The sequence below is a fragment of the Narcine bancroftii genome, chromosome 2 (genome assembly GCF_036971445.1).
Source record: "Narcine bancroftii isolate sNarBan1 chromosome 2, sNarBan1.hap1, whole genome shotgun sequence".
Lineage (NCBI taxonomy): Eukaryota > Metazoa > Chordata > Chondrichthyes > Torpediniformes > Narcinidae > Narcine > Narcine bancroftii.
The window spans coordinates 210,469,593-210,487,384 of record NC_091470.1 but is presented as its reverse complement, the minus strand read 5'-3'; the positions used below and the strand labels follow the sequence as shown (position 1 = coordinate 210,487,384).

At 45.4% G+C, this 17,792-nt stretch overlaps 1 protein-coding gene across 9 annotated transcripts in view; it reads left to right on the top strand.

Moving 5' to 3' along the window:
• The window catches only part of c2h18orf63 (chromosome 2 C18orf63 homolog), a 190,372-nt gene extending 184,147 nt beyond the window's left edge, over nt 1-6,225 (top strand). For all 9 annotated transcript variants that reach the window (XM_069920233.1, XM_069920234.1, XM_069920238.1 and 6 more), the window contains one exon: nt 5,725-6,225. In XM_069920233.1, the coding sequence (XP_069776334.1) occupies nt 5,725-5,853 (129 nt within the window). In that variant the 3' untranslated portion in view covers nt 5,854-6,225. The remainder of the gene's footprint in view (nt 1-5,724) is intronic.
• The last annotated feature ends 11,567 nt before the right edge of the window (nt 6,226-17,792 follow it).

Here is a 17,792-nt window from a genome sequence, read left to right as displayed (position 1 = left end):
ATGCATTGGCCATGAAGGCCATGGGCATATTGACTCATGGGTGCACGAGCATGGTGGCATTGGCCAACTCATCTTCCACTTTGTCATAAGCTACCTATTCCTCCTCATTCCACACCAGATCCTTGGGCTGGCCAGAAAGTAATTTGAAGAGTGGCTGCATGATCCTGGCTGCCGCTGAAAGAAAGCGATGGTAGAAATTTACCATGCCTACAAATTCCTGCAGCCCTTAACTGTGGAAGGCTGGGCAAACCTGTGTATAGCTTCATCCTTGGAAGGAAGTGGCACTGCCCCATGCTGGCCAATGTGGTGCCTGAAAATAATTGATGGTTGTAAGCCCGAAATGGCATTTGGCAGGATTAACAGCCAGTCCGTATTTGCTAAGGCACTCGCTGAACTGGCGCAGGTGCATGCTATGTTCCTGATGGGAGCAGCTGGCAATAAGAATATCATCCAGATAGATGAACAAGAAGGCCAAGCCATAGCATACCGAGTCCATTAGCTTCTGTAAGGTTTGCACTGCATTCTTTAACCCAAAAGGCATACACAGGAACTCAAACAGCCCAAAAGGAGTGATGAGCACCATTTTTGGGATGTTGTTGGGGTGTTCTTGGATCTGATGGTATCTCTTAACCAGATCAATTTTTGAAAAGATCTTCGCACAGTGAAGATTGGTGGTGAAATACTGGATATGGGGAACTAGATATCTGTCTGCCGTCATGATATTGTTGAGCCAGTGATAATCACCACAATGTCTCCAGCCACCAGATGGAGACCTTGGGTACCATGTGCAGGAGAGATGCCCATGGACTGTCAGAGCATAATACTATCCCCATTTCCTCCATCTTGCAGAATTCCTCCTTGGCAAGCTGCAGCTTGTCAGAGAGCATTCTGTGGGCCTGGGTATGTACAGGTAGTCCCTCTGTGGGCATGTGGTGCTGGATGCCATGCTTCGGCATGGCTGAGGAGAATTGGGTGGTTACTATGCTCGGAAACTCTGTAAAGATCTTGATGTAAGCATTGTGAGAGAAAGTCACCAAGTTAAGGGAGATGCCGTTAGAGTGACCTGGTGTAGGGCGAGGGACTGGAAGGTCTTAGAGTTCACTAAGCATTGCCCTTTCAGATCCACAAGGAGGCAGTGAGCTTGGAGAAAGTCTGCACCCAGCAGGGGTTGCTATACATCTGCCAGTGTGAAGGTCCATTTAAACCGGCAGGGGCCGAATTCCAGATGGATGGTCTGCATTCTATTTGTTCAGATATTGTTGTTGTTAGCTGCAGAGAGGCAAGACCTGGTCTTCCCTGCTCTTGTGTTGACCAAAAAACATCGACCACAATGCCAGTCCCAAAAATAGAGCAGGCTGTTTCTGCAGCTGATCATCATAGCCATCAACGACTGCCAGCCAAGGCGTTCCCTGGATGCGAGCAAGATGGTGGGCAGTGGAACCCCAGTACTGATGCTAGTAGCACCCCCGATCCTTCTTCGAACTGTCCTCAGCTGTGTCCAGCTCTGGAACAATATGAGCATCCTGGCGTGATGCAGCAACCCGGTCGATGGCTGCTCCGCCATATTGATTGGCCTGTGACATAGCAATTTAGTTGATGGGAGGTCCACCGTGTTGCTTAGCCTGCTGTATGGCATCGGCTTGGGCAGCCAACCTGTGAGGGTCGCTGAAGTCATCGTCATGCTCAGCATCAGGTCTCAGCAGCCAGGTGAGAGGGCGGATAGCTATCTGGGGGCCCTGGCCGAGACTAGGGTGATCAAAGGGGAAGTGAAGCGATTGATCTGGGATGCCTGCATGCTCGGGCTGCGGTCGAGAAGTGCCTTACAAAAACTGCTAGAAGAAAACATCGCCTCACTTGCCAGGACAATGGAGGTAGTTCGCTCCCTGGAGGCTGCAGCTCATCATGCTGAAGCCTTTGATGCCCGACTCCCCTAACCTCTGGTCTGGCAGATGCAGATGACTGACGTTGCCGAAGGGCCCTATGTGGAGAAGACTATCGCTGCTGCCGGCACCGCACACCCTTGTAAGTACTGCAGGTCCCGGTGTGGGTTAGACAGGCGATCCTGTAAAGACTGTCCAGTGAGGAACTCATACTGCTCCCGATGTGAGAAGAAAGGACACTTCGCCAAGGTGTGTCTTTCCAGGCCCGTTGGGAGCACTGTGGCCCTCCGCAACCAGCCAGGAGCCCTCCTGAATGTCACCACGTGCGAGGACTGAGCGATGCTATCACTCGCCCCACCACTTCACCCACACTGCTAGCGTCACTTCCAGCCCAGCCACCGACTGGCACCGCTGCAGTGTGCTCACCCTGGGCACCACCATCTTCCTCCAGACGACTGCACCGAAGATGTCAGTACTGAAGACGCCACTCCCGCTCACTCGGGTGATGTCACCTCCAGCTTCACTGCCAGTCAGGTCACCCGACCGCACTGATGCCACGTGTGTCCACTGGGCGCCACCATCTTGAGCCAGCTGGGCTCCAATGGCACATTGACGGAATGACATAGTCAACATGGGTGCATACCTGATCGTCCACCTGACACACCCCATGCCCGGGAAGGAAGCTGCTGGCCTCATCCATCGGGGAGCAGCGACTCAGACCGCGAGATGGTCCTAGTGTCTACCACCTTAAAAAGGGACATTCCCCACAGACTTGGGTGCACATTGATGGACATCGCTGCCAATGGGAAGGTAACAAAATGCCTGCTCGATAGCAGTAGTACTGAAAGCTTCATGCACCCGAATGTGACCCGGACACTAAAGCTACCCTATGAACTTTTCTATTGCTTTCATGGCCCAGGACTGCTCCATCACAGCCCTTGGGTGCTGCTCGGTGGATTTGACAGTGGGGGGAGAACATACCAAGGGTTCAGGCTCTTGGTCATGCCCCAGCTCTGTGCCCCAGTCCTCTTAGGGCTGGACTTCCAGTGCCACCTCCAATGCCTTACACTTGCTTTAGGCAGCCCCCTCCCCCGGCATTCTACAGCACACAGTCCTGTGACTGCCCCCAATCCACCTGGGGCCTCTCCATGCTACAGATAACTCCTCCCACCCTCTTCAACTATCTTACGTCAGATTGCAAGCCCATAGCTGCCGGGTGCAGGCACTATTGTGCGGCCGACTGGGCCTTCATTAAGGCAGAATTGAGGCGGCTTCTGGCGGAATGTATCATAGAGCCCAGCACCAGTCCATGGAGAGCCCAAGTCCTGGTGGTAAAAGTGGGTAGCAAACTGAGGATGGTCATTGAATACAGCCAGACCATAAACTGGTACACCCAACTGGATACCTACCCCCTACTCCGAATAGCCGACATGGTCAATGAGATAGCCTAAATGGCTGAACCACTCCCTCCGCCCCTTCAGCAATCACCACCCCTGTCGGACTACACCTACCCAGTCACCCCTCCCCCTCCCCTGCAGACAGACGTGCAGATATAGACCACACTGCCCACACTGATGCCCAACATGGCTACGCTGGACCCAGCCAGTCCTCAGGCAGCAACCACACCCTCGCCGACCTTTGACCAGGAGCCAACCCTGCATCTGTCCCAGAGACTCCATCAGTCGCTGGACCATCTTAATTTGTTAAAAGCACCTGCCATTGTTCCACAACCCCCCCCCCCCCCGGGATAATTTTAAGAAGGGGGTGAATGTAGTGATATGACCACCAGCCTACTGCAGGGGGCAATCTCTGTACCTGCAGGAAGACCACTAAGGGGCTGACACCACCTGGCTGGCTGTCAATCAGCCAAACCGAATATAGACCTGAGCCAGCCCCTCCTGAACCAGTCATACAGGGAGCCACCAAGGCATGAACTGGTGTTCAGACTTTTACTGGAATAAAGCCTTTCGAGCTTTTGTGCTTGCTTGCTGCTACCTCAGCACACCACACTACATAAAAAGAACATAGAACATGACAGGACAGTACAGGCCCTTCAGGTTCTGCCGACCTATAAATTCCCACCAAAATAAAAACTAAATCCTCCCAACCTCATAACTCTCTTTTTTCTTTCATCTATGGGCCTGTCTCAGAGTCTCTTAAATGCCTATAATGTTGTAGCCACCACCACCATCCCTGACAAGGCATTCCAGGCACCCACAAATCTCTGTGTATAAAAAAACCTATGCCTGATGTCTCCCCTAAACTTTCCTCCCTTCACTTTGTACAGATATCCTCTGGTGTTTGCTACTCCCACCCTGAGAAGAAGGTGTTGGTTGTCTACCATATCTGCACCTCCTGGAATTTTGTAGACCTCTATTAAGTCACCTCTCATCCTTCGCTCCAGAGAGAAAAGCCCTAGCTCTGCTAACCTTGCTGCATAAGACTCATTTTATGATAGATAAGATTTTGGTGAATCTCATCTGCATCCTCTCCATAGCTTCTATATCCTTCCTATAATGAGGTGACTAGAACTGAACATAATATTCTAAGTATGGTCTCACCAGAGGTGGGTTTAGCTGCAACATGACCTCTCAACTCTTGAACTCAGTCTCCCGATTAATTAATGCCAGCAATCCATAGGCTTTCTTAACTACCCTCTATAAAAACCATCTGATTTTATGCAAGGGGTTATTTATTTATTAGAGACACAAGGGAGATTGTAGTAGATGCTGGAATCTGGAACAACAAACAATCTGCTGGAGCAACTAAATAGGTCCAGCAGTTTCAGTAGGAGAAAATGAATGGTAAGCACTTTGATGTTTATTAATGTATTCTCTTATGTCATGCAAAAAAAGATTGAAAGGAAGTATGATCCATACTGATGTAAAACCTGATTAGCATGAAAAAAAATATTCAAGGAAGGGCAATAAATATCTGGACAATATTGGAATTAAAAAGAAAATAAATTGTGTGGGAAAGTGAACAAAGCATATGATAAAATGTAGCTGCAAGGCAGGGACTAGTATCTTAAAGGATTACAACTGCTTCAAATTTGCATGATATTTTTACAAAAGTTCTGATATAAGAACATAATTATAGCTTGTTGGAAAGGGAGATGATGTTTACTGAGGAATGTAATCAAAAAGAATCATGTTAAATAATGCTCCCAATAAAGGATGTCTATCCAAGGGTGTAAGATTAGTGGAGTTGGTGAGGTAAAGAGATGGGGAAAAGTTCCCTTGGAACTGTTACTTAACATCATCTTTGGAATCTGTATCCAGAGTATTCTTAACATTGTTGGGAGGATTCTTATTTTCTTGATCAATTGTGAAATTTGAAACTCACATATACTATAATATTACAACAAAATATAATGGTGTAAAATCTCTGTTGGTCAAAATGACTAAAAATGTAGATATCAGTGAAGGAACTGCAGTTTTTACAAATTAAAGAAACCATTCCTTTGTTCATTATATAATGTAAGAAGGTGTCATACTAATGTATAATTTATATTATAAAATGGGCCAAGATAAATATAAGATCCAGAGAAAAATAATATTAATAGCTGGATTTAATTCTGAAGAGTTCCACCAACATTTGATGTTAGATTCAGAAAATTACTTGTTAAATTGCAATGCTAATGGAAAGTGGAGCAATGAAAGCAATTTAATCTGATAACAAAACATTATGGAGAGTCAGTTAGTACAAAAGGCTCTTGCAAGTTTTAATGTGAGTTATGAAAGATTATTTTTTCTTTTGATGCTTAATTACCTTGTATGATTAAACAAACAGATATGAGTCAAATGCTGAGTAAATAATTTTAATCATCTAACTTTATTTAAAGCTATCTAAGGTAAATAGTATTACTCTTCAATCTTGGCTGAAACGTCGTGGTGTTTCTGTGAGAACGAGGGACAGAAAGGAGCAGCTGGTTTCCAAAATTATGGAATTCATCAAAAGTCCACAGAATTAATTTGGGAATATTTTCCCCCTTAATGGTGTGCATAGTATGGAATAGTGTAAGTGACATGTTTTTTGTTCATGGATTCTGATAGGATCATTTAGTATATGCTCCTTGTCCTGCTTATTATTATCATTCGCATTGCTTGTGTCCTGTTGCCTTCTAATTTATTCAAATTTAATGAGAATAAATGAATGAATAATAATGAATTAATGTTATCTGGCAGTAAAGGTAATAGCAAGGTTTTCAATGGTATTGAATGCAGTTAAACACAATTATTGTGTAATTCTCTAATCTTTCTGTTGTTAAATTCTGTTAATATGAATGGAGCTGAGCCAAAAAAACACTATTGTTATGTATTTTTTAGAAAGTAACAACGTTATTATTGCAATTAGTATAGTAATTTTAAAATGGTTATAAATGTAGATCTCCAAATATATTTAAATTAAAGATTTATTTAAAAATGTTTTAATTTACTGATCATTTATTTTCAATATGAAACTAACAATATATCATGAGAGAAAAACTACAATTACTTTCAGCCTACTGGCCATTGCATACAGTACATCATCCTTTGCCATTTCCACCAGCTGCAATTTGAACCCACTATCAGCCACACCTTCCCCTCCCCTCCCTTTTTGCCTTCCATAGGGATTACTCCCTTCTTTGTTTGTTCATCCCTCCCTACCTCTCCGTGGCCCCTGGCATTTTCTGCAGCAACCATAAGAGGTACAACAATTGCTCACACCACTTCTTTCACTACCAACCAGGGCCCTAAACAGCCCTTCCAGGTGAGGCAAAGATTCACATGCCCCTCCTCCAACCTCACCTACTGCATTTGTGGCTCCTGATATGGCCACTTCCACATTATTGAGTCCAAGCACAGACTTAGTAACTGTTTTGCAGAGCACCTGTGCTGTGCCATGATGGCCATCCCAAGCTCTCAGGTGACTGCCATTTCAGCTTACCTCCCCATTCCCAAACTGACCTGTGTATCCTTGGCCTTTTCCACTGCCAGGATAAGGCCCAAAATGCAAACTAGGGGGAAGGAACCTCATATGCCATCTGGGTCAATTTCAGGTATCACCTCTTGTGTTTTCTTCTCTCTCTTCTTCCTGTTCACCTCCTGTCCTCTCCTTCTTCTGCCCCCCTCCCCCCCAATGTCTGGCCCTGCCCTATATTTATCCCCATCCTGGTTCAATCCATCTCTACCCATACATTCTACCTACCAGATAGCCTCTCTCTTCTATTTGCATCTGGTACTATGTATCCTCATCTTTCCCCTAATGGAATTTATCAAATCCTAGCACTGGTGGCCTATGTTCCTCCTGTTCACCCTTCACCAGCTGTCTTCACCTTCGCAATCCCCTGGCCCATCTTGCTCTACCTGTCCCTTTTTTTTCCCCTCTCACTCTTTGTCCAGCATCTGTCAATCATCCACCTGTCTTCTAAATACATTCCTCACCCATCCAAGCTGACTCCATCTGTCTGTCATTCTTCACTTCTTCCTTGCCATTCATCTCCTGCATGACCACTGCACAGTTGCCATAGTGGTTAGTGCAATGCCATTTTACTGCCAGCGATTGGAACTGGGGTCCAAATCCCTTGCAGTCTGTAAGAAGTTTGCACTTTCTCCCCATGTTTGTATGGGTTTTCCTGGGGGCTCCGGTTTCCTCCCACCATTCAAAACGTACCAGGGGTGTAGGTTAATTGGATGTAAATTGGGCGAAATGGAGACATGGGCCAAGATGGCCTATTACCATGCTATATGTCTAAATTTAAAATGTAAAAATTTAAATTTGAAATGTAAAGCTTAAAACACAGAAAATTCTATCAATTTGTCACAATTAATTCAGTTCCTTAATATAAATAACACTGTGGAATCAAGGTTTTTGTGTGATATTAAAGTAGAGCAAAGTTATTAGGTAGGTCAGTGGTTCTCAATCTTTTTTTCCCTAGGCCCCACTTTAATTTTTAACAAGAATGTATGCCTCACTTAGTGGAAAAAAGTTACATATTCAAAAGAAGTTTTAATTAAATAATTTACTGCAAATGTAGTTCAATGCAATTAAGGTCAGGAATACACTGGAACACATATTTCATATTCATCTACTACTTCAATATTCCAACCATCTCATACACACATTCATCAATTGTCGATACCTTGCCCCGATGCTGGCTAGAGATATTTTTGATTCGAGGGACTAATTTTGTTAGTTTCAACGTTAAATCTCCACGTTTTGTAATTTCCAGTCAGTTTCTCTTAGCTTGTAGTAAATCACTAACAGCACTGAAGCCACATTCTTGCTAAATAAGACAATGGAAAATGTATCATAGTTCCCTTGCTAAAGTAGTCGAGTTTGGGTCTCATTAGATAGCCACATCATGGTTCCTTTCACTTTGAACAGTTTTTACAGATTCATCATGTTGTTACTCAATTAACTCCTCTTGGTATTGCACTAGAACTTCAGGTAAGTCCACCAGCAATGGCTTTAAATCACAAAATCTATCGTTGAAGTTGGTAACTAACATTTTCAAATGGTCAGCAATGATGTTTGTAGCAGCATTACTTACCTCATATTTGTTCAAGCAATAGTATTGACTGAAATTTCTTGCAGAAATATTCCTTTGGCATTTTATTTTAGAAGTGTCATGAATCCAAATGTCTTTGTTTTTGCATCAACAAGCGTCATATTTGCTACTTGGAGTTACTTGTTCAATGTACTTGGTTTCTCACAATGTCAAGTAACTCAAGTAAGCTTTGCCATCTGTTGTTAGCAAGAGCTTCATTTCAGGTTTGTCCTTCAAAAACCAATTGAGGAGATCAAACAGTTCCATAAATCTTTTGAAGCAGTTTCCCTTTGACAACCACCTTACCTCAGTGTGAAGCAATATTCTCACATGTTCTGCATTTTTATCGACACAAAACAGATGTTCACATTTGGAATGAGCTTTGATGGCATTGATACACTTGATCACAGAATGCAGTATCTTGAGTAGAATAGGGGAAACTTTCTTGGCAACTAATTTTTCTCAGTGGATAACATAATGCACAACCAATAAGTTTGGATTTTCATCCTTTATTAATTTTAAACATTCTGGGTTTTTTTACCCATCATAGCAGGTGCACCATCTGCAGCACAAGATTCAATGTTTCCTTTTGGTATTTCATTTTCATCCAAACAATTTTTGAGCTTGCCGTAGATATCAATTACAGTAGTGGTTGTTTCTAATGACTCAAAAAACAGCATCTGTTCTTGAAACTCTTCCTGATCAATATACCCTACATATGCTAATAACAGAGCCTCACCGTCCCGTAAGGCAGATTTATCCAGTTGTATTGAGAACTTTCATGATTTCCACTTCTCAATAAGCTGTTTTTCAACATCTTGATCCATGTCATCTATTCTGATGCAGACAGTACACTCAATGGCATTGCTCGGACATCTTTGTCAACCTTTTACAGAATTGTTTTGAAAAACAATGATATTGCGTGTTTAATCAATTTCTCCCCAATAATATGATTCTTCCAATGTTTTGCTATCAGCAGAGAAATTTCATAATTATCTTCAAGGGTATGATTCAGGGCTGTAGTGTGCACAGCGAATAATGAAGTGATTTTTGATCTATTTTCAAAATTCTCCTTTAGTAATTTAAAATATTCCCAATTTCAAATTGACATGGTTTGGATGTTTTACTCTCAAATGAGCTACAAAATGGTCTGCTTTCAAGGTCTGTTGGCATAATAGGCAAAAAGGTGCACATTCATTGTGTACAGCAGGTATAAACTCAAACTTCAAGAACTCCACTGAATATTGACGAATCTCTTGCTTTCTTGGTCTGCTCAATTTGAATATACAACAATGTGAGCTCCCTGAAACAGATTAATCAATATTTTATTATGCCTTAGAATTGAAAAATGTAATATAAGAAATGATCGAATCAAAGGGAGAATACTGACACTATAAAAAAAATCACCAGTGTGGTTTCTGACATTTTTTCTTGCAGAGAGTGCATCAAAACTGCACTAGCCTCATGCCACCCCACTGCCCCCCATCAATACCCTAGTGCACAAAGATACATACAGATACTGGACTGAAAAAGTAAAAGGGTATGGACAGAGACATGATTGTTGAGATAATTTGGAATCTTCATTGCTAATGAGATAATTTGGAATGGATGATAATAAGTTCAGAAAAAGAATATAATTATTATGTTAACTAAGGATAACAACAGTTAAAATAAGAGAAAAAATGGAGAAACAACAGAGAAACATTAGAAGAGCAAAAACATGTTATGAAAATAAAAAGAAGAATGATTTTACTTGGAAGTTAGTGTGATGGTGCACATTCTCATGGCGAACCAGCCCCGCATGTATTACCACGTGGCAGGGCAGCCATGGGAAGATGATGTCATCAGGGGTTTTCCCTGACCCCAGCCTCCCTTCCAGTGTGTGCCTTGGGCAGTGATTATGTTGTCACCACGCACGTGGTGGCTGAGCCTGCACTGCCCTTAAAGGGGTGCGTGCTGAATTCGAATAAACAGTCATTAACGACCTTTGGTGTGGTGACTGCTTTCTCCAGCTGCGCAGAGCACCACAGTGGTGACCCCAATGGGCCCAGACTTCTTTCTGGACCAAATTAACGATGGACACAGCTGAGGTAAATGCCGTAGCCCTCAAGCTTCCCCCTTTCTGGTCCCATCATCCACAAACATGCTTCGGGCAGGCGGAGGCACAATTCCACCTGCGCAACATCTCAGCTGATGGCACAAAGTTCTACCTTGTCATGGGCGCGCTGGATCAGGAGACGGCGGCGAGGGTGGATGACCTCATACATCAACCACCAGGAGAGGGCAAATATACGCCCTCAAAAACCTGCTCCTGGGGAAGTTTGGCCTTACCCCACCCCAAACAGTGTGCTTCCAGGCTCTTACACCTGGATGGGTTGGGTGACCGCAGCCCTTCAGCCCTGATGGATGAGATGCTGGCTCTGGTAGAGGATCACGAGCTGTGTTTCCTCTTCCACCAGATTTTCCTGGAACAAATGCTAGACGATATCCAGCTACATTTGTCTGAAGAGGACTTCACTGATCCCCATAAGGCCGCAGCCCGAGCAGATGCCCTCTGGCGCACAAAGCTGGAAAACGAGGCGGCCCTCAGCAAGGTTTCCAAACCGGGACCCCATCAACTGCAGGCTGCCCCCAAGTACAAGCCAGAGGAAACCCAGTCAACATGGTGCTTTTACCACCAGCGCTGGAGAGCACAAGCCGGTAAGTACCGCCAACCCTGCAATTTTCAGGGAAACGACCAGGCTAGCCACCGTTGATGGCTGCGACTAATGGCCACGTGAACAGCCTCCTTCATGTCACAGACAGATCCACAGGCCGCCAGTTCCTGGTGGACACAGGGGCTGAGCTGAGTGCCCTTCCCCCTACAATGCAGGAGACTCGTACCCGATCTCCAGGTCCAACCCTGCAGATGGCCAACAGCTCCACAATCAAGACCTATGCACCCATAGAGTGCAGATAGAGATCGGGGAAAAAATTCACTTGGAGGTTCATGCTGGCTTCAGTGGGCACCGTGTTGTTGGGGGATGACTTCCTGAGGGCTTACGACCTGCTGATGGACGTGAAGGGCAGGAGGCTGGTCAACGCCCGCAATTTTCACTCAGTACGACTGGGCATGGCGGACGATGACAGGCCCAGAATTTCCGCAGTAGCTGCCGCCAGGGACGAGTACGCAGAGATTCTCAGCGAGTTTCCCACCATCCTGGTGCCATGCTTCGATGTCACTTTCCCCTGACATGGAGTGTCCCACCACATCACCACACAAGGCCCCCCATTGCACGCCAGAGCTAGACGGCTGCCACCAGAAAAACTGAATCAGGCTAAGGAGGAATTCTCCAGGCTCCAGGAGTTGGGCATCGTCCGGTGGTCGGACAGTGCCTGGACAGCGCCTCTTCACATGGTCCAGAAATCATCTGGTGGATGGAGGCTACAGGCAGTTAAACGATGCCATAACTCCAGACAGGTATCCGGTCCCCCATATCCAGGACTTCACGGCCAACCTCCACAGTGCACAGTTCTTTTCTAATGTTGTCTTAGTGCGGGGATACCACTAGATCCCAGTTCACCCTGACGACATTGGAAAGACAGCTATTATCACCCCTTTTGGCCTATTTGAGTTTCTCCGCATGCCATTCAGGTTAACGAATGTGGCCCAGACGTTCCAGCGCCTCATGGACGCGGTGGGGAGGGATTTGGACTTTGTCTTTATCTACCTGGATGACATTCTGGTAACCAGCCGCAGCCACGAAGAGCACAAAGCCCATCTCCGTACCCTCTTCGCCCGGCTGGCAGATTTTAGCCTCACGGTCAACAAAGCCAAATGCCAGTTTTGGAAACAAACATTGCAGTTCCTGGGGCACACCATCTCAGTGTCTGGGGCAGCTCCAGCACCAGAGAAAGTGGCAGCCATCCAGTGTTTCCCCAAACCCTCCACCCTTAAAGGCGTACGAGAATTTGTGGGGATGGTAAATTTCTACCATAGATTCATCCCCAGCACCGCCCGCACTATGCGCCCTCTGTTCGCACTGATTGTGGCAAAGGAGAAGACCCTAGCCTGGTCAGAGGAGGCAGTCAAGATCTAAACAGCAACAAAACAGACCCTCGCCAGGGCGACATTATTGGTACACCCGCGCCCAGAAGCACACACGGCGCTTTCAGTCAATGCTTCGGCTACGGCAGTCAGGGGAGTATTAGAACAGTGGCTGGATGGGCGATGGCGCCCATTGGCCTTTTTCAGTAAGCAGTTGTGGTTGCCGGAGCTTAAATTCAGCGTGTTCGACCGGGAGCTCCTGGCAGTGTACCTGGCCATTCGCCACTTTTGTTATTTCTTGGAGGGCAGAACTTTCATAGTCTTCACTGATCATAAACCCCTCACCCAAGCACTCGCTATGGCCAATGACCCATGGTCCACCAGGCAGCAGCTTCACCTTTCCTATGTATCCGAATATACCACGCACATCCGGCACAGGGCGGGCAAAGACAATGTGGTCACGGATGCGCTCTCCCACCAGGCCATCAACATGTTAGCTCCCAGCCTTGACTATGCACAACAGACGCAGGCCCAACAGCACGACCCATATTTTCCTTAAAAAAAGTACTAAACCTACCCTACCTCTATTTTTCTTTCATCTATGAGTCTCTTAAATGCCCCTAATTTTTCAGCTTCCACCACCATCCCCAGCAAGGCATTCCAGGCACCCACAATTCTCTGTGCAAAAAACTTACCCCTAATGTCTCCCCTAAACTTCCCTCCCTTCACTTTGTACACATTCTCTGGTGTTTGCTATAACTTGGAATATTGCGTTTATTTCTGGTCACCTCATGACAGGAAAGATGTGGATGCTTTGGAAAGGGTGCAGAGGAGTTTTACCTGGATTGGAGAGCATGCCTCATGAGTGAACTTGGTCTTTTCTCCTTGGAGGAATGGAGGATGAGGGATAAACAGATAGAGGTGTACAAGATGATGAGATGTGTTGATCGTGTGGATCATCAGAGGCTTGTTCCCAGGGCTGAAATGGCTAACATCATGGGGCATTTAGGATGCTTGGGAGAAGTACAGGGGGGATGTAAGAGGTAAATTTTTTACGCAAAGAGTGGTGGGTGCAGGCAATGTTCTTTCTGTTATTAGAATTCTAAATAGACCCATATAGTTTTTATATTGATATTTTTTGCTGCCATGTTTGTTTCTATTTTATGGATAAGTTTATGTTTTATAACTTATGATTTACATAACTTTAACATTGACTCAAGAGTTTGGGGAAACTTTTTTAAAGAACTCAATAAAATTTAAATCATAAAAGAATTCTAATTCAGACATTTTGCCAAAGAGATAACATGTGCACCCATTTCAGATGCTAATCTGAACATGAAAAATGATACATTGAAATATTAGTGGAATGCAAAGGAGCATGCAAATCAGATATTATATGATACAGATCCATGGGTGAACATGGATATTCATTGTGGCATTACAAATGTTAGGTGCGGATCTCTGCTCCTATGCCCCTTCCCAATGGAGTTTTCTCTGAATGCCATACAATTCTTAAATTTTCACTTGGTTTCTCCACATATCACATCCCTGAGACAAAACTTGGTCCTATTTGTATATTGCACTGTCACCCTTACCCCGTTCGCTTCACACAACATCAAGCTGCTCACTCCGGTGGACCTTATCCAGAGAGACTTTCTGTTCAGCAGAGATAGGGTATTTCCTGGTGAAATGCAGACTGTTCTACCCGTCCAGGGAATTCACAGCCACACTGATTACAGCAGTCTATGTTCTGCCTTTGGCTAATGAGGGTGAAGCCATGAAAGATGCCACCTGCAAAGCCCAGACTTCCCATCCTGATGCCATGATTATTGCTGGTGACTTCTACCATGCCAACCTGAAAGTAGTTCTACCACGGTTTCCACAGCATGTACACTTCACCACCAGAGGAATGAACATCCTGGATTAAGATGTACATACTTAGGTCCTTGATGTGTGTACAAGGCTACATCACCACCCACCCCCCCCCCCCCCCAACCATCTTGGATTCTGTGACATTTATCAGTCCTGCTAACCCTGGCATGCAGAGCACTGGCAAAATAAATGAAGCTAATTCACAGGGAAATCAGGGCATGGCCAGGAGAGGAGGTGTGGAGTGGTGTCCACAGCAGTGGTCCAAGACTGCTTTAAGCCCACAGACTGTTTCAGGGACTGGCCACCTACAACAGTCATGTAAACATAGAGGAGTACAGGAGCTCAGTGACTGGCTACATCAACAAGTGCATTGAGGGTGTCACCGAGATCAAATGCTTCACAAGCAGGGCTAACCAGAAACCATGGTTGGATGCAGAGGTCTGAGCACTTCTCAGAGGTTGTGATGCTGCATTCAGGACAGAGGAAAGGAAGCCACTAAGATCAGCCAGGGTTGAACTCTCCTGTGGCATCCAAAAGGCAAAGTGTGGGTAGGTACAAAAGATCCAGTCAGCTGTGTGACACCAGCAACACAAGGCGCATCTGGCAAGGGATCAAAACTGTAACAGACCATAAGACAATGATGCCTTCCTTCTGGACGGACGGATCATCTAGGCATAGGCATGGTTTGATGAGAAGAACAGGCTGATGCCGAAGAAGGCTGCATGCCCCCCCCCCCTCACCTCCCAGATGAACAACCGAGGTGAGGAGAACTATCCAAGGTGAACTCACACAAGGCAGCAGGAGCAGACAACTGAAAGATTGTGCAGACCAATTGACAGAGATCCTTATGGACATTTTCAACATGTCACTGCTGCAGTCTTATCGTTCCCATGGGTTTCAAGACAGCCACCATCACCCCAGTACCAAAGAGGGCAACAATAGTAAGTCTCAATACTACCACCATTATGAAATGCTTTGAGTGTTTGGTGATGGAGCGCATCAAAGCACGCCTCCCAGAAACTATTTCAATTTGCCTTTAAAGAAATTGTTCCACAGACAATGCTATAACCTGTCATTTCACTCTGTCCTGGCTAACATGGAGAATGACACCTTATATGACAGGCTGCTGTTTATTGACTTCAACTCAACATTGAATACAATCATTCTCCAGAGGCATGTGGAGAAGCTGTTCTCACTGGGCTCAATACTCCTCTCCATAACTGGATCCTGCAATTAAATGGAAAGACCACAGTTTGTCGAACACCATCACGCTAGGCATTGGCGCACCTCAGAGCTGTGTGCTTAGCTCACTCCTGTTAACATTACTGACACACAAATGCATCACCAGATCCAGCTCCAACAAGTTTGCAGATGATGCAACAGTATTTGTCCTCATCACCAGCCACAATGAGTTTCAGTATGGAGAAGAGGCAGAAAGTCTCGTGATATGGTGCGAGAGTAACTACTTAAGTCCCAAAATGAACAAGATAAAGGCGATGATCATGACTTCAGGAAGTCCAGGAACGACCACATCAACAACTCTAGTGGAGAGAGCATAAAGTTTCTCAGCATTCACATAACTAGTGACCTATCATGGACATCCCCTCAGGAAGGTGCAACAGTGAAGTGGGCAAGGCTACTGGCCACCATCTTATCGACTTTCCACAGGAGCTCTATCGAGAGCATCACATTGTGGTATAGTTTCTGCAGAGCATTGGATCAGAGGTCAATCCATAGGATTCTAAGAATGGCAAAAAAGATCACTGGGGTCTTCATTCCCCACATCGTTCCAATCTAGTGAGATCATTGTCTAAAGGGTGCTTACAAAATCGTTAAGGATGCCTACCACCCTGCACACAGGATTTCCCAGCTACTCCCATCAGGAAAGACATACAGGAGTATCAAAGCCAGAACCACTAGGCTGAGGAACAGTTTCTTTCCAATCCCTCTGAGAATTTATTATTTAACAACATTTATTTATTTTTAAATACAGTATATACAGCATATCTTTCTTTGGCTTGGCTTCGCGGACGAAGATTTATGGAGGGGGTAAAAAGACCACGTCAGCTGCAGGCTCGTTTGTGGCTGACAAGTCCGATGCGGGACAGGCAGACACGGTTGCAGCGGTTGCAGGGGAAAATTGGTTGGTTGGGGTTGGGTGTTGGGTTTTTCCTCCTTTGCCTTTTGTCAGTGAGGTGGGCTCTGCGGTCTTCTTCAAAGGAGGTTGCTGCCCGCCAAACTGTGAGGCGCCAAGATGCACGGTTTGAGGCGTTATCAGCCCACTGGCGGTGGTCAATGTGGCAGGCACCAAGAGATTTCTTTAGGCAGTCCTTGTACCTTTTCTTTGGTGCACCTCTGTCACGGTGGCCAGTGGAGAGCTCGCCATATAACACGATCTTGGGAAGCCGATGATCCTCCATTCTGGAGACGTGACCCATCCAGTGCAGCTGGATCTTCAGCAGCGTGGACTCGATGCTGTTGACCTCTGCCATCTCGAGTACTTCGACGTTAAGGATGAAAGCGCTCCAATGGATGTTGAGGATGGAGCGGAGACAACGCTGGTGGAAGCGTTCTAGGAGCCGTAGGTGGTGCCGGTAGAGGACCCATGATTCAGAGCCGAACAGGAGTGTGGGTATGACAACGGCTCTGTATACGCTTATCTTTGTGAGGTTTTTCAGTTGGTTGTTTTTCCAGACTCTTTTGTGTAGTCTTCCAAAGGCGCTATTTGCCTTGCCGAGTCGGTTGTCTATCTCATTGTCGATCCTTGCATCTGATGAAATGGTGCAGCCGAGATAGGTAAACTGGTTGACCGTTTTGAGTTTTGTGTGCCCGATGGAGATGTGGGGGGGCTGGTAGTCATGGTGGTGAGCTGGCTGATGGAGGACCTCAGTTTTCTTCAGGCTGACTTCCAGGCCAAACATATATATCATTTGTAAATACATGTGCTGTATCTACGCATGTTTATACCAAGGACTGAAGAACGCTGTTTCGTCCAATTGTACTTGACAATTGTATGATAATAATAAACGAACTATTACCAGAAGCCTCCACCAACCCATCTCTGCTTTCAGTTTTAACAGACAACAAAGGAAACGGTGAATGGTACTGTTTTGTCCAGGTTGTACCATCGGAGGTCTTAATAAACATTTCCACACAGGTTGTTGGAATTACGAATTACAGAAATGTGGGTCCTGTTTCATCTCAGCTGCCTGCCAGATTCTGTTTCAGTGATACATGACCTTGGCATCTCAGCTTTTCTAAGAATCTTTGCTGGACTCCAGGTTTTTATCATTGGTTCTAGAACATGCACATGCTGCCCTGTGAAGGGTTCTGGTAATGTTTGTTATAATGTTGACGACCTTTCTCTTGTACGTTAGTCAACTTTCTTTTTATTTCCTCCTGGTCATCATTTTGCAGCTATTTCTCTGAATTCACGCGATGTGAATTGGGTCCCATTGTCACATATCACTTGTTTGGGTAT